A 16579-nucleotide genomic window follows, 5' to 3' on the forward strand; every position below is an offset into this window, starting at 1 on the left:
AGTACCTCTTCACGATACTACACTACTCAATGTACTTTACTGGCTGTACAGTGGTCATGTGTAACTGGTCCAGTTGTTCTCTTCCACCTAGTGTAACTAATATTTTCATTCACATACTTTCCATCACTACAATATACTAAAGTGTGTATAATATGGGAACTTGAGTTTATAGCAATTTAACATATTTGGGGTATCTGAGATGTGCAGTATTATTGTTTATATTTTACATAATGTGGCATTATGTAATAGGATGGCTGTGGAAGGAGTAAAATAGTGCGAGGCGAATATTTCCTTCCTGTTTAGAATGTGAGAACTATTAATCCTGAATACTACAGCCATCCATCCTATTACAAATTAATCTGACAACCGTAGCAACTGTTACTAAGCAACAGAAATTCAAAGATAACTACTGCAAAGGACCAACCACACTTAGCAACTGTTGCTATGGTCTCAAAGTGATGTTTACCTTAGCAACCTTTTTTTGTTGCTATGGGCATATATCACTATGGTGTAACACTAGTTGTCAAGTTGGACATTTACTTTCAATAGAAACACATCACACTATTTTAGCCAATCAAATTAGTATTACACTTGTTTGTCAAGGTACGTGTAATACTAATTCTATGAAACTTTTCTGCAATTGCGTCACAACTCAAAGATAATGCAAAAATGGTGAAAGTGTGGGGGCCGAGTAGGAATGCTTTGTACAGAAGGGATAACGTTTCAAGATGTTCCCCCATGAAGAAAGCACAAGAACTCTGGTGAGACTTATTAACTATCTTCCTATGTAGGGGCACGCAATTTTGTATTTCTCAAATAGTCCTATAGTCTGGTTTTGTTTTCCTTCCAATGGCTCTCTGTACAGCCACCACACTTTTCACCATTTTTGTGTTGTGACATAATTGCGGAAAAGACTCATTGGCTAATTGCTTGACGTATTTCAAAATAATACATCAAGGTGCTATTGAGAGTATTATATTGTAACATGTTCACTTGTTGGATTAGCATTTTTATATGAACTTGTACTCACTAAATTTTAGCTTTAAATTAAACTTTAAAATGTCATAGAGTTAAATTCTCCTTAAAGCCCAGCCCAGAAAAATTTGAACAAAATCATCTGCTATATAACTTAATTACACATAAGCTTATGAGCTGCCAAAGGTAGCTAATTATATTTATTTCACAACTTAAATCACTAATATAGAAATTACAGGATTATTGTGATCATTGCCATGACAACAGATACAGAGATGTGGACATCATGACGTTTATCTGAAAGTAAAGTATAAACTTTTGGAACTTGCAGTGGTGCACTATACGGTATGTAGAGGAACCTCTTTGGATTTTACACTGAAAAACTGTTTTGAGATTGATCCGTCTGCTAAGCAATGATTCAACAACACCATCAATGTATTTTGGGTGAAGAAATTGAATATTTGGTCAGTTAATATTAAAAACAGTCACTGCCGGAAACCTTTCTTAATATTTCATCATCATTATCTGGTATGGTTATATGGTGGGTAGATATTGAACCAAGATAGTACTGTCTCAGACCAATTTATGAATTTGTTCAATTCGTCAACACAAAACTGTATTAAGCCAACCTTGATAGTGATATATTCATACAGTGTAAAAATTCTGGAGATTATATTGTAACACTTTAACACCATAATAGGAGAGGTCAGTACCATAATAGTAGTGCAGAGTTTCAACAAATTAAACATGGATGCCATTGTCAGATTTTTGAAGCACTTAATTTTTAATTGTGAATGTTCTATTAGAATAAGTAGAAGGAAAAATTTGGAATTTTAAGTTAGGTTAGGGATCAAGAAATAAAAAAATAGTGAAACAAGGGAATACTAAACAGGGAAGGTTTCCTATAGCTACCTGCACTGCAGGTAGATATACTAGTGGACATTAAATCTGTAAACTTCAGTCTATGCCCATGAGTCCATGACTGAGTTAGGATTAAATGTCCACTAGTGTATAGGCAACCTTCCTTGTTTCACTACCTTTTCAGCTATTCTCTTGTTTCACTATATACTTTTATTTCTTTGACCCCTAATCCAATTTAAAATATTATTCCTCATTTTCCTTCTATTTGTTTGTTCACCTTTTAATAACGTATTATGACAAATAGACCAGTACACAACACTACCACATTAACAGAAAGAATGGCACCAGAATGCATAAAAGTAGTTTTGCATCACAACGCATGCCCCAATGATCAATTATGTAATGGAAAGGGGTGGCCATTACACGTTACAAACAAAGATCGTAACAGTATGATAAGTGTGCCTGTAATCAGTCCAGTCACTACAGACAATAAACCATGTCATTGACAAGGAAACTGCATTGCACTATCATGAATTGGCACCTTGTGTTGTCAGCAAAAAGAACTGGAACACAAAGCAGGACAAAGGCAAGTCCATGATGTGTGTATTGTACATACTGTGGTTAGCAAAAAGGCACATCTCTAGACAAAGTGATGTTGAACGTGAAGAAGTCAAGCCTGTAGTCTTATCCATTGTTGAGTTATGCTTGGCTGGAGGCATCAGTTAGTCAGTTAGTCAGTCAGTATAAAAATCTGTTAAATTGAAGTTTTAAAATTCCATAGAAACTTTGGAAGGGTTTGGGGTTGGTCTGAAGACATTTTTGGGCTTGGCTGTGCCTGCTGCCAACTGTCATAAAGGAAACTTGAGGCTGGTTTTAGGGTGATATTTTGGCTAGAAAAGCTCAAACTTCGTGATCCTAGTATGCAGTACTACTGTACTATGTGATGGTAGTACCGTACTGTGTGATGGCAGTACCGTACTGTGTGATGGTAGTACCGTACTGTGTGATGGTCAACTGTTTTGGTCAAAACTTTCTTTGCAGTGCCATGCTGTTTTTGTTAGAGTTTCTAATGAGCAATATACCCTTATAAGTGATTCTTGAAAGTTTTGTTAGTTAATTAGAACAGAACACTTTTAATGATGTACCCACTAGTACCTGGTGTGTTAGTGGTATAGGCCTATTAGTGAATTATATTATTTGAGTATATAATTGTTTAGTATAAAGGATGGCCCAGGCTTTAGTCAATATTCTACCAAATGTCAGTGTAGTCACTATTAATCTACAAATGTACTACACAAGTTGTTGATTATGGATGTTTACAGTCCTTGGACTTTTAGTAAAGAGATCGACAACACTACTGGTGGTATATTACCGCGGTGATAAAGAAATCTTTTCCTTAGCTTCATGTTAACTGTTGTGTCACTATGATTAGCTTTAGTTATAATGAGGACAGTATAGAGTTGGAGAAGATCTATAGCTATATCATGTGAATTGATCATTAATATAAAAGTTTGTTTAAAACAGAATTTATTTACTAAATTTGTTTGGTTTGTAATAATTATGTGTTGTAGTTAACTGTTAACTGTTTGCTGTGTTTATTGTCTGTGTAGTTTGTAGCACCTCTGTGTATGTTTACTGTATGTTATGTTGTTGTATATATGTGTGCCCCTCTGGCAGGGAAGAGCGGTTTTGTCCGACTGTTTAGCGGTAATAAACAATCAATCAATCTTCAGAGTAGCTATGACTTGTGTGTACTCTCCAATCAGTGGTATGTGCATGTCCCTCTCCTCAGGATAAATGTGGTAGTAAAACTCCATCTCAGAATGAGCAAACTGGTACACCATCTTCTTCTCATACTCACTCAACTGAGCATAGTACTTTGGCATGAGAGAGCCGGTGTCACGGCGATGGCCTCGTTGGTTTTTGAAAAAGTTTTTGGGAATATCAAATTTTTTAAGAAGTCGGTCAAATTCTGCAGGCATCAGTTTGAGGTTAGCATAGAAGTCATAATGGAAGACACAAGGATGACATATGTATTGTAGTGGTCTGAAGTGAGGATCCAAGTCATAGTAACTATGGGAACCCAAGTAGTGGATGAACTCGTTGAATGTGGGAAACACTTTAAGTGTGCGACCACTTCTCTCCCATTTAGTGTACATGTCTGGTCTGTTTATTTTAATCATTTCTATCTTGGCTTCATCAAAACGTCTTGAAAGATTCCTAGAAATTGGATGGTTCTCAAATTTGTTGCGGTAAGCCGATAGAATTCTCTCCAGAGGATTTCGTGTCATCACAAACTTGAAATAACTTTCCAATTTCTTTTTTCTTTCCTCTGGTAAAACACTTAACATGTTATATTTACCAGTGTCTATGCTTCGGTTATTACGATTTAACACAACCTCAGGGGAAATGTTGCCATTTAGAGCAGCAAACATAACGCGTATGTTAGTACTGGCTAGTTTTGGGGCTATACAAAACATAATCTTCTTCTTTTGATCAATGAGCAAGTGTTTGAGGGTCTCATTAACAAAATGATCATCTTCTGGAATAACATTCAGTGAATGATATTGCTTACAATATTTCTCTACTTGTCTTCTCTGGAACTAGTGAAGACATAGTTTGGTATGGGATAGTGATATATTATTAGTAACTCACATCTCCACGTCTGTCAATATCTGGAATCAAGCTTAATAGTACATCAGTGTGTAGATCATGTGATTGTCTGTTACCTAGACAACAACATTGTCCAGTTGTTTGATGATAACATGAGAAAAGGAGTCTTCCAAACAAATCAAAAACATCTAGCTACCAACTTTATAACTTTAAACTGAAATATGCTAGTAACTTATAATTTGATTAGCAGTGAGAACTAACACCGCTTAATGGACAAATTATGTACTCATACAATTTGATGTGTGTGGAGCACCCCTAATATACAACACAAGTTTAGTAGAACTGGCTATAGTTAAGGGAGAAGAGATGTAGGTTACTTTATAACTATTGTGCAACATAAAGTCGTATCTTCACAATTTAAATAGGTCAGTAGGTTCTACAATGATGTTACTATAAACTCAAGTTCTTTCTCCAACTGCTACAATAGTTTATGTACTTTTTATATTAATTGATCATGTTTGTCGTGATTATCATGTCACAGTATAATTATTAGTGATGTAACCACACAGCCATGGTGTGTACAATGAGTCCAAGTCATAGATTAGTGGTACGGGATACTTATCAATATCACACACTCCACTCATACCGGCTCCAGAAGTTTAGCAGAAGCTATCCCTTATTTAAACTGACTGACCACGGCCAACTGCTGGAGCGGGCGGCGCCAGACTAAGAAAAGGCGTAGCTTACAGACCGTATTAACAACCATTCTCCCCGACCCTTGCAAACACGTCATTATGCAGACAAACATTTGCAGCTTACTTGCTACGTCTTCACCATGTCGCCGAGCTTCATATCGCGCTTCATACAGATAAGTTTCCACGAAACTTGGCCCGATATGATTCAAAAATACAACAGCAGATAATAAGACAACAACTAACCCTACTAATACCCGCCTCTTGCGATAAAACTTTGCCATTGAGACAGCTTGGTAGTAGCGCAGCGGTCCGTTTGCTAATCCGGCCTACACTCACGTGATACTTGTGGTCGATTAGCTGTCAGCACACAGGCACAGATACTATACTGTACTATACTTGGTATATGTGCTGTCAGTATACTGTAGGTATATCATCAGGATCTATGCATGATTTTAGTCACCCGGACTATAGCAGGATTGCATGAGCTTGCAGGCGCAGAGCTGCAGTGTAGCGCGCTCCACGATCTGTAGACTCTGGCCTTCCTGCATGCCGGGACTCAGGTATATTTGCGTGTGGGTGCATGGGCGGTCCATTTCCCTCGCCATTTCCATTACTTATATTTGCTTTCAAAATGGTATGCACCAGGACTCGGTGTGAAGCCAGCAACAAACATACCCCCAGTATAATCATAATAGACACCTAGCCTACATGATCTCGTGGGGTGTCTATTACCTATGATTTCATGATCTCAGAAAGTCTGATTTTAGAAAAAATTCCTTATTCAGTTTGCTAGCTATAACCCTGCACAGTGTCTGCACTAACAGCTTTTCAATTTTAAGATTTTTAGACATCCACCCCACCCGGCCATGCAGATCTTTCAATTTATTTATTTATTTATTTATTTTATTTATTTATTTATAATGCTTTTTGAAGCAGGAGAACCTGCATCAAAGGTCTGTGGGCAACCTGTGTCCACAGCCAGAAATGTACAGCTATACATTAATTATAATTAACTACATTACAATTACTTATTACTTAAGGCCACATCAACTTGAATTAATGTTTCTCGGACGAAAGATAGGCAAACATAGGGTCGGTAGGTAGGCAAAATATAAAATTTTAAAAATTTTCTAAACTTAGACTAAAGCTAAATATGCTACTCACAGTATATATAACCATGCAAAACAATAATACATACTTTAATGTAGTATTATATAAACACCCAAAAAGTAAATAACTTCATGCGCCAAGTTATTTTACAACAAAAAGTAAAAATAGCTAAGTCATTTCTTCCAAATTTGCTCTGCACTTTACTGATATGGAAGGCCAGCAATACATTGACTCCATGCATTTCCTTCCACTTACATGACCAAACATGTGATCTTAAAAGTTAACATAAACATTGTTCCAAGAAATTAAATGGGTCGGTCGGGCCCGAGAAACATGAAATTAAGTTGAAGTGGCCTAACTATGTAGAGTAACTATATTTATTACTAATTTGTAGTTCAGTGTCATTAAAGAGGGAGAAAATTAGTGGAGATTGGTTGTCTTGAGCATCAGTGGCATGGACATAAGAAATGAAATGAACAGGATCGATCAGAGTTGAAGTTAACTGTAAAATGGTCCCATAGATGTTTTGTGAGCTTTTGTTTGATGACATAAGGTGGTAAAGATAAGTTTATAACAGGTAGATGATTCTAAAGTCTTACAATTCGATTGAAATAGAAATGATGATGAGTGGTGGATAATGTCCTAGTTTGCTACAATTGCTAGTACTTGTGGTATCACGTGGCCATTACAATGTCATAGCTGACTTCCACCATATCTATGCTTCCACAGATGCAACATACACAATGCACAACTAATAGAATAATTATGTACAAGAGGTACACATAATTGCCCTAAATAGTATACATTACAACACTGCATGATGCATCAAGCTCCTGTAACTATAACCATTGGATCTGCATGGCCGCTTCATTCACCCAATCACAAAACTCAAACTAAAAACACTCATGACACAGCCTAATAGTTGAAATAGTTTAGCAACTGTTTCAACTGTTGTATACACACTATGAACTTGGACAATTAGTGTATCAGTATAATTATAGCTACTTTAACCTGGTCATCCCCCCCCAAATTCCTGATTCCCCTCTAAAGGAGAAATCCTAGAATAACTGAACACAAACATGAATTTATGCCGACCTGGTAGCACTGCTAACACATACATGAGCTGACACTGTTACAAGATGGCTTTTACTGAGCCTGTATACAGAATACAAGAAAATAATGGAAGAATGCGGAATAATGGGAGCTGACAGTAACCAGATGTGTGAAGGAAACAAGTTTTGGTGATTAAGCATTCAAAATGCTGCTACTACTAGCTAGCTTTTCAGAATAGCCATGAGTTCGATCCTGAGGCCAAGAGGTTGCTACAGTAAAACATCATACCATGCATACCATTATATGATAGTGTTTAAATGGATCTGTGGATCCGTGACTAGTCCCATGATAGTGGCCCTATTATAGTAAGATGCATGCCAGCTCTATACTGAAAACCTCAACCATAACACAAAATAAGTGGCCTTATTATTGAGGTTTTCAACACACCATAGATAATATACCACTAATTGACAGTAGCCTATAGTTAGATCAAACCATGCAACAACTGGCCATACAACTGGCTATACAACTGGCCATACAACTGGCCATACAACTGGCCATACAACTGGCCATACAACTGGCCATACAACTGGCTATACAACTGGCCATACAACTGGCTATACAACTAGCTATACAACTGGCCATACAACTGGCTATACAATTGGCCATACAACTGGCTATACAATTGGTATTAATAATATAATAATGAGCCGGCAGTGTAAAGATATATATGAGGCTAGGAGTAGAAATTTTTGTAGTGATACCTTATATGGTCCATATTGAGGGAATATTGTGTTAGGTGTACCATTTTGGTCCTCAGTACACATGCAGCCTGCACTGCATGCATGCATGGCTTAATAAGGTGCCCCACAATATTAATGAAATGTAATAATATGAAAGATATGCTTCTGAATCTGCATGGCTAAGGTGGCCATGGCCTTATTAGGAGGTGGCTATAAGTGAAGTTTCACTATAATATTAACACATAATTATGCATGCACAAAATATTCCGGCTTACGGATTGTTTTAATTTTCAGTATAAAAAGCTAGTTAAAAAAGTGCAATCAGAACAGGTATTATAGCCCATAGCAGGCATGGGAAAGATGAATGTTTAAAGTGTAGCTATGTGATCAAGGTGCATCACAAAGGCATAGCCGGCCGGCTAACTATTTGGATGAGAATTATGCATAATAATTATAGCTTATAAGCTGTGCAAATAATATCAACAGCTTCAATTAGTAGCATAGTCATACCCTCATGAAGTGCACATAAACTATGCACTCTAGCTGTATCTTTATTTAAAGGAAAGAGAAATTTAATTAAGGTGAGATTGGCAATGTCTGGAGTACATGTTTTCTAAACCACACACATTTGGTTCCTATACAAATTTGTATGTTTTTAATGTCTCACAGACTTACAGTTCCTTGTATTGAAATGAAACTTGGACACTGTTTACCACCTATAGAACTAGCAATTGGCACAAACAGAGTGAAAATAGCATGTTCATAGGTGAAGATATGGCTTCAAGAATGTAGTACATGTTGTGGTGAAGAATAAGCCTGTTAGTCACAGAAACACTTGCTGAAAAGATCCTAATGTATCAGTATCCAGTCCTACAAGCGGCCATAATCAATCCTTAATGACAGTGCCGTAAAGGTCAAATAATGCTTTACTCCCATTCTGTTACTAGATACTTGTTGGGGTCTGTAACTTACTGTTATATTTGATTTTGGTTTAAACTGCTATCCTGTGTGGTCTGTGGCAATGCTAATGTGAGTGTCAGTAGTAATAAAGGTTGAATTTTTTAACAAAAGTCATAGTGTAAGATGAACTATAGGTACTCGATGACTAGCTTTCATATCAAAATGATCACAGTGCAGCAAGCATTATGACTACACTGTTGTTATATGTCTCTTACTGATGTGAAACAACATTTGCAATGTAGTCCGGGGTCATTTTATGGTTTGACCTTAAACTAATCGCAACACAAATGGTTTCAACAGTTTCTAGCACAGAAAAATGTGCTCTATAACATATCAAAAGTCCCAGAAAATTCCATAACGGGAAAGTGACCTTTTGCATGACCTTTTTAGCCATTTTTAGCAACAACAAAAAAGGATTTGTGCTTCTATTTCAGTTGTATATTATCCAAACTATTTACATTTGGTATCAAATGATTGCTCTCATTATAAGGAACAAGATGACACTTGTTTGGTATCCATAGCTTAATTTGTTCTAAAGTTATCATCATTTTACTGGAGAAAACTGAAATTATTTAGTCCCGCCCACGCACTCAATTAAATTTTGGTTTAAGCTATTTATTGCTTGTCTAATGATAGTTTTATGACAGAGGGTCATAATGAAGACTAGTGGTGCATGTGTTACCATGAAAACCAGAAATAGCATAGCTTTATATACAATTCGGTTGTTTTCATTCTCCATTGTCATAAAGATGGATTTAATTGTTTAGAATTCCAAACCTGAAATTGTACAACTTAAGTTAAGTACATACACAATGATATTCGTTATAATAAAATTGTACTTTAACCATGGCTGTGGTAGTGGAAAATCTATTCTCTTGTGTATATAAATGGTAAGTTTCGCTTTCATTCAGTGTTGGTATCTGTATCATCTTCTTCATGGATTGAGGTATCTGAGTTGGTGCAGCCTGTTCCCTTGCAGTTGCCACAAATAGAAGAGCATCTCACATTGTATTTCTTGCAAGGACATCTCATGCTGCTGCAGTCAGCGTGGCAGTTACATCTAGTCATTTTCAACAGCTCATCTGGAGCAGGTGATAGATCAGTTAGCAAAGGCATCAGTTTTCCATCTAATTCTTCCCATGGATTTCCACTGTATAAATCCACTAGTGCTTGCTCTCCTGCAGCCATGATGTCATTTGGTGTAGATGTTGCTGTACTGAATACTTTGGCCTGCATTTGAAAGTGTTTACTGGACTTGAACTTCTTAAGGGAAGTACCTTTCCCAAAGCCATATAGCTGTGATGTTGTGTCACATCCAAGTATTGCATGCAGGAAGAGAATGTTGTTGCATATTTCATAGCCAAGTTTCTCTTTGACAGCAGTTATGTTCCACACCCTGGGTTTCATAGTAGCTTTCTTTGGCTCTGGTTTGAAAAATGAAACCCAGGGTGTGGAACATAACTGCTGTCAAAGAGAAACTTGGCTATGAAATATGCAACAACATTCTCTTCCTGCATGCAATACTTGCAACAACATTCTCTTCCTGCATGCAAAGTTGAACATAACTGCTGTCAAAGAGAAACTTGGCTATGAAATATGCAACAACATTCTCTTCTTACATGCAATACTTGGATGTGACACAACATCACAGCTATATGGCATTGGGAAAGGTACTTCCCTTAAGTACTTCCCTTAAGAAGTTCAAGTCCAGTAAACACTTTCAAATGCAGGCCAAAGTGTTCAGGGCAGCAACACCTACACCAAAGGACATCAAGGCTGCAGGAGAGCAAAAACTAGTGGATATATACAGTGGAAATCCAAAGGATCAAACTCTCTCTGCTACAAGCGTTTTGTGAAAAGGTCAGCTAAAAGTACTACATTTGTTCTTCCACAAACTTTGACACCTACTTCAGCTGCTGCTAAATATCACAGTTTCCATGTATATTCCAAATACAAGAGTGTAAAGATGATGCCAGTGAAATGCAGCCAACTGCATGGGGGTGGAAAGACTATGATGGAAAACTGATGCCTGTGCTAACTGATTTATCACCTGCTCCAGATGAGCTGTTGAAAATGATTAGATGTAACTGCCACATTGACTGCAGCAGCATGAGACGCACTTGCAAGAAATACAATGTGAGATGCTCTTCTGTTTGTGGCAACTGCAAGGGAACAGGCTACACCAACTCAGATATCTCAATCCATGAAGAAGATGATACAAATACCTGAACACTGAATGAAAGCGAAACTTACCATTTATATACACAAGAGAATAGATTTTCCACTACCACAGCCATACAATTTTATTATAATGAATGTCATTGTGTATGTACTTAACTTAATTTGTACAATGTCAGGTTTGGAATATAAACAACTAAATCCATCTTCATGACAGTGGAGAATGAAAACAACCGAATTGTATATAAAGCTATGCTGTTTCTGGTTTCCATGGTAACACATGCACCTCTAGTCTTCATTATGACCCTCTGTTATAAAATGTCCCTTGCCATGGGAAATCTATCATTAGACAAGTAATAAATAGCTTAAACCAACATTTAAATAAGCGTGTGGGCGGGACTAAATAATGTCCAGTAAAATGATGATAACTTTAGAACAAATTAAGCTATGGATACCAAACAAGTGTCATCTTGTTCCTTATAGTGAGACCAATCATTTGATACCAAATGTAAATAGTTTGGATAATGTACAGCTGAAATAGAAGCACAAATCCTATTTTTTTGCTAAAAAGTCATACAAAACATCACTTTCCCCTTATTGGTAAAGTAGTCTATTGAGAATAGCAATAGAGCATGTACTAAATTTGACTACATACTATAAAGTCCTATATAGCTACCAGCAGCTATAATATAAATTCAGTATAGCTCATAACTTATAAGGGACTCTGTATACATGTGGGTAGACTGTGTGTAGAATACACAATTTCTCAACTCAAATTTAAAATTACACGATCCTCGTTAATAAGCAAATCCATAATGTACACTAAACTATAGTAAACTGCATGGGATAATTCATATAGGGGAAACTAAAAAAAGCATAAAAAGATCGTTGGGGTGGTAATTATAATGTAAACCATATACACATCCCTATTTTGACCCAATTGGATCATTATACACTTCTTGACAGAACATTAGGATCAGAAATTATAGCATGTACAAGTTGAGCTGGATCCTGAAAAACAGCTAGAAATAAAAAGTGGATTTTTTCAAGAAAATTAACATTTCAGCCAACCAAATGATTAGTAGTGACGGCAAAAATGTCACCAACAGACATGTGTGGTTTGACTGCATTACTGCAGGTTTGGGAAAGAGCAGTAATGAACATTGCACATTTATGGCTTCCCCATAGGAAATGTATGGTGGAATTTTAGATTGACTGTAAATATTGTGTCAGATATTTGAATGAAATGATTTTAAAATATTTTTAGCAGGTCAAGTGGTGCTACAAATAAATGTGCCAAATTTCAAGATCATATGAATTTCTATTTGGGAGTTATTAAATGTTTTTGATGATCCATATTGCAACTCAACACGCACATACTATAGTTGTGGAATAAAATTGTGCATCGATTGAATCGATGATTATATGAAATCTCAAATCAATATGAAATAGCGTTGAACATTGCTGTGGTCATGTGAGCTGCCATGCCCCTGTTAGTCCATGAGCTGGAGGGGTCAGTCGGTACCTACTGAGCTGAATAAGGTTCAGTGCTTTTTTTGAGAAGGTATCCATCCCAATAACACAAAAATGCATGATAGCAATGTATTTGTGGTAGCTTCTAATTTTTATGGTCATATTACGTAGATACAGTAATTACGTGACATTACAATTATGCAAAATCATATTACTAGTTACATAAAACATTTTTGTTCAGTCCTGCAGTCTACACGAGCCCATTAGTCATACAAATGCACCTTGGCAGCTGACACTTCTTTGCACAATTGCAAGCTAGAAGATCTAAAATAGCTTGAGGTGCTGGTTGACCAGTCATCCAGTGTATCACTAGTTGAGTGTACTTCAATCTTCCATCCCTTGCCTTCAGGACTTGGAATACTAGGGTTCTGTTCCAAACATCTTTGCCATATGGCAGCTGAAAATTTGATCAAAGAGCGTGCTGAACTATGCAATCTTTGCAAGGTGGAAGTAGATGACTTTCAACCTCACCCTCACCCTTCTTGGCACAGAACAGATGATACCTTAGCTCATTGATTTTAGTAGAAGATGTCTTAGGAGCACAGAGATGGCACGTGAAATGCTCAAGCTTGTTCATTGGCTCTAATGACACATCCCACTCTCTACCCAATTCCATAAAGGTATCTTGGTAATCCCTGCTGTGAGTCAGCATCTTCAGAGCTTTAGCCTTACCTGTACCAGCAAATGCACTGACAGTGTCACACCCAGTAAATGCATGGATACCAATTATTAGGGCTTGGCACATTTCCACACTAGAACCAACTTTCTTGATGTCTATATTTATTTTCCTTATTTTTGTGCTGCATTTCTGAAATAAGGGTACTCCAATGGGATCATGGAAAGTTAACAACACGATGAAAACATCTGTATCTTCTAAGCAGCAGCCTGATATCCATCTTTTGCTGCATGAGCAGCATGTATTTAAAGCAAAAAGGCATCCATCAGCTTCTTCTTGATTACACTGTAGACATGGTACTTGCACGCATTCCTCTGATGTAATTTTGAAACAAACCTCACTAACGGTAGCATACAAACCTCACTAACGGTAGCATACAAAACTTTCTCACCCAATCGTTCTCTGTGCTGTGTACTCCTCCATTCACTTACTAAAAAGGCGATTAAGTTGGTTTTGTTAGTGGTTCTTGACAAAAAATTCCTCCATTGCCTTATGATCTGTGTATATACTAGCAGTGTTCTGAAACTGATGACCAGTCTCCCAACCTTGCAGCAACCTCTCGCTGTTTTTGATTGAATTTTCTTTGTATATGTTAAAAACAACATCAATTCTTTTGTTATGTTTTCCTTCTCTCAGCACCATTTGCAGTACTGCAGTAGCAACATCACCAAAATTAATGTAGATTGCTCACCTTTGACCTTTTGCACTAAACTCATTCCATCTATGATCAATGCAAAATTATCTGATAACTGCTCAACTGGTGTGCTACATTGCTTTGAAGACATGTTGCTAAAGCAGCTTTATTGCAAATTATTGGTTTTTCTAAGCAATCCATCTGGTGTGGACAAAGCCCAAGGTAATGGTCCAAGGGGATGGGACAGAATATCTTCCATCTTGAGGTTGCGTCCTTGAGCCATCACAATAATTCTCCCATCAATATAGCCACTTTGCCACTAGATTTCACTTGCTTCTTTTGCACTGACATGCTGCTAAAAGATTTTAACTTGCTCAATACTATTGGGTCATGAAATTTCTTTACTGGAGATCTTTTTCTAGACGCTGATCTTTAAAATCTGAATAACATTGTTGACCAATATCATGTTCCTTCATCAGATCAGAAGTAACTTCTCTAGGGGCTTTCCTAGCTGTTGATATACTCTGGTTCTCACCAAATGGATTAATCCAACCTTGAACTAGTTCACACACTGTTGCAACTGTCTCTGCATCTTTCTGAATTCTTCAGTGTCTGCTGTAAATCAGGATGCTGGAGTTTAGCTTTGTTTCCATCAACCATGTTTCTTATCTGTGCCAAGAAGGCGCTTTGATGCTCTGCTGTCATATAAAACCGCTGAACAGCACCTGGCTTCAAACTAAATTCAGTGGTACCTCCTGGAGTCTAAGTATCTTTGTTCACAGTCACCTCAGTAGCTTGATCAACTGGTATTCATCCAAAAGGGTTGAGACAAGATAATTGAACTGAAAACTGTCCAGAATTAAATGCTTGATAAACTTCAGGCCTACTCTCTGGCAGAGCTAACATTTCAGCGTAATACAGTGAGGTATCTGGCATAATTGACTTTGTCATATGCAAAACACCATGGAATTAAACTTCTTATAGCATTGAGATGTAAAATCCCAGTTTCCTTCACAGGATCCATGCAAAACTCCAAGAATTTCTCAACCTATGACATCCAATAAGCTGATAGTTCTCTATTATCCGGTCACAATGCAAATGATGAAGAAAAGAATTCATTTTGCCATTAATTTGGGTAAGAGTTGACTATTGAACGGTTTGTTAAAGCTTCTCTGGTTAAGATTATTGGCCATGCTGTTCACCTGTTCAAAAAATAATACAGCTGCGGAGTGGGATTCCTGGTCATTTTCTGTTCAAGTTAGAAACTGTGCCCACATCAATCTCATTGATGCTTCACAAATACATTTGTGGACTCTGACAGCACAATTGTAATGCTTACCATCAAGAACACCATTGATGGAGCCCTCAGCAGCAAGCACAGCTTCAATGCAAATGGCATTTAAACTAGCATCCCGAAATCGTTTTCCTAAAATCGACAAGGCATTACAGAATAGTATGGAATGCTCCCATCCCAAGAACTACTTTAGAGCAAAATTCTTTTTACTTCCAGACCAGAGGTATGTACTATGTGGTTTTTTGAAGAGCAAGTATCCAGTCTATAGGTGTAGCCTACTAAACACAGTGGCAAGATTGAATTGTCAAAAATCCCAGCACTGCAATTTTATGGGATATCAGATCAGAGCTAGTGTGTGGTTTTTTGAAGAGTAAGTATCCATTCACTGCATGGGTATGGCTTACTAAACATGCTGACAAGATTGATAATCAAATCAATAAATTTATAATGTCAAACTAGAGCTACTATAATGGTTCTTTTAAGAGTCACTATCCAGTCATTAGAATAAGCTGAAAAACGAAGTTAGCATAAGTACATTTTATTACCATGGTTACTGTCAATGGGCGTGGTTTGAAAACCACATTAGTAGGATGCAAATTATGTAAAAAAAATCATAGTTATGCCAAACTTAAGCCCAACTGCTTGTTTTAAAGTGCTATATTCGCATATGTAAGTGACACATGTTGAAATTTGGGGTGTGGTGAAAATTGTGCCATAAAGACCACAAGCTACCACACCATCAATGCTATCGTAAAATTTTCAACTACTGAGATGAATACCTTCTCAAAAACTAACATGAACCTTATTCATCAGCAAAGATGGTACAGACAGCCAAAATTTTGGGCTAGTGGAAGAGTTAGTCATGTATACATGACCTTGAAGTAGTCAGTTCAGTTACCATATAAAACAGTGCGGTAACTGTGCTACAAAAAAACAACTAAACAAACATAGTATTTAAAAATTGTTAATTTAAAAATGAAGCAGGGATCTATGCAATAAAGTAGTGAAACAAGAGATGAATGATTGTGTGGGAAAGTCCCTACTTTGGCACATTAGCTGTAATTTTGCTCAATGCAAAGTAGAGACTTTCCCACTGAGCTAAGCTGTAGCACGATCATTCTGTTTCACTACTTTTTATTACATAGATCCCTACTTCAATTTTTAAAATACTAGTAATATTATATAGTGTTTCTGTAAGATACAAATCTAAAAGGCCATGCATTCAATTTTGTTCCCATCCTGAGAAGGGTAATT

The 16579-nt window shown here is 37.0% G+C and overlaps 1 protein-coding gene across 2 annotated transcripts; it reads right to left on the reverse strand.

Moving 5' to 3' along the window:
* Nucleotides 1-3318: 3318 nt before the first annotated feature.
* On the reverse strand, nt 3319-5484 carry LOC136241721 (carbohydrate sulfotransferase 9-like). Of its 2 annotated transcripts, XM_066032994.1 has the most exons (4): nt 5388-5474; nt 5269-5333; nt 4492-4565; nt 3319-4439 (listed from the first exon to the last, which is right to left on the reverse strand). In XM_066032994.1, the coding sequence occupies exons 1-4, from the start codon at nt 5423-5425 to the stop codon at nt 3555-3557; spliced, it is 1062 nt and encodes a 353-aa protein (XP_065889066.1). In that variant the 5' UTR covers nt 5426-5474; the 3' UTR covers nt 3319-3554. The 2 variants fall into 2 exon arrangements, with proteins under 2 accessions (XP_065889066.1, XP_065889065.1); XM_066032993.1 differs by having other exon boundaries at nt 5269-5484.
* Nucleotides 5485-16579: the final 11095 nt, after the last annotated feature.

The sequence above is a fragment of the Dysidea avara genome, chromosome 12 (genome assembly GCF_963678975.1).
Source record: "Dysidea avara chromosome 12, odDysAvar1.4, whole genome shotgun sequence".
In the NCBI taxonomy this organism is placed as follows: Eukaryota; Metazoa; Porifera; class Demospongiae; order Dictyoceratida; family Dysideidae; genus Dysidea; species Dysidea avara.

Bases quoted from the DNA above. Each gene is read 5' to 3' on its own strand.
- LOC136241721 (XM_066032993.1), bottom strand. From the start codon at position 5,425: ATGGCAAAGTTTTATCGCAAGAGGCGGGTATTAGTAGGGTTAGTTGTT. The intron at 4,566-5,268 runs GTAAGCTGCAAA...GTTGTTGTCTAG, and splicing joins ACATGGTGAAGACGTAGCAA to GTAACAGACAATCACATGAT. The intron at 4,440-4,491 runs GTGAGTTACTAA...TGTCTTCACTAG, and splicing joins ATATTGACAGACGTGGAGAT to TTCCAGAGAAGACAAGTAGA.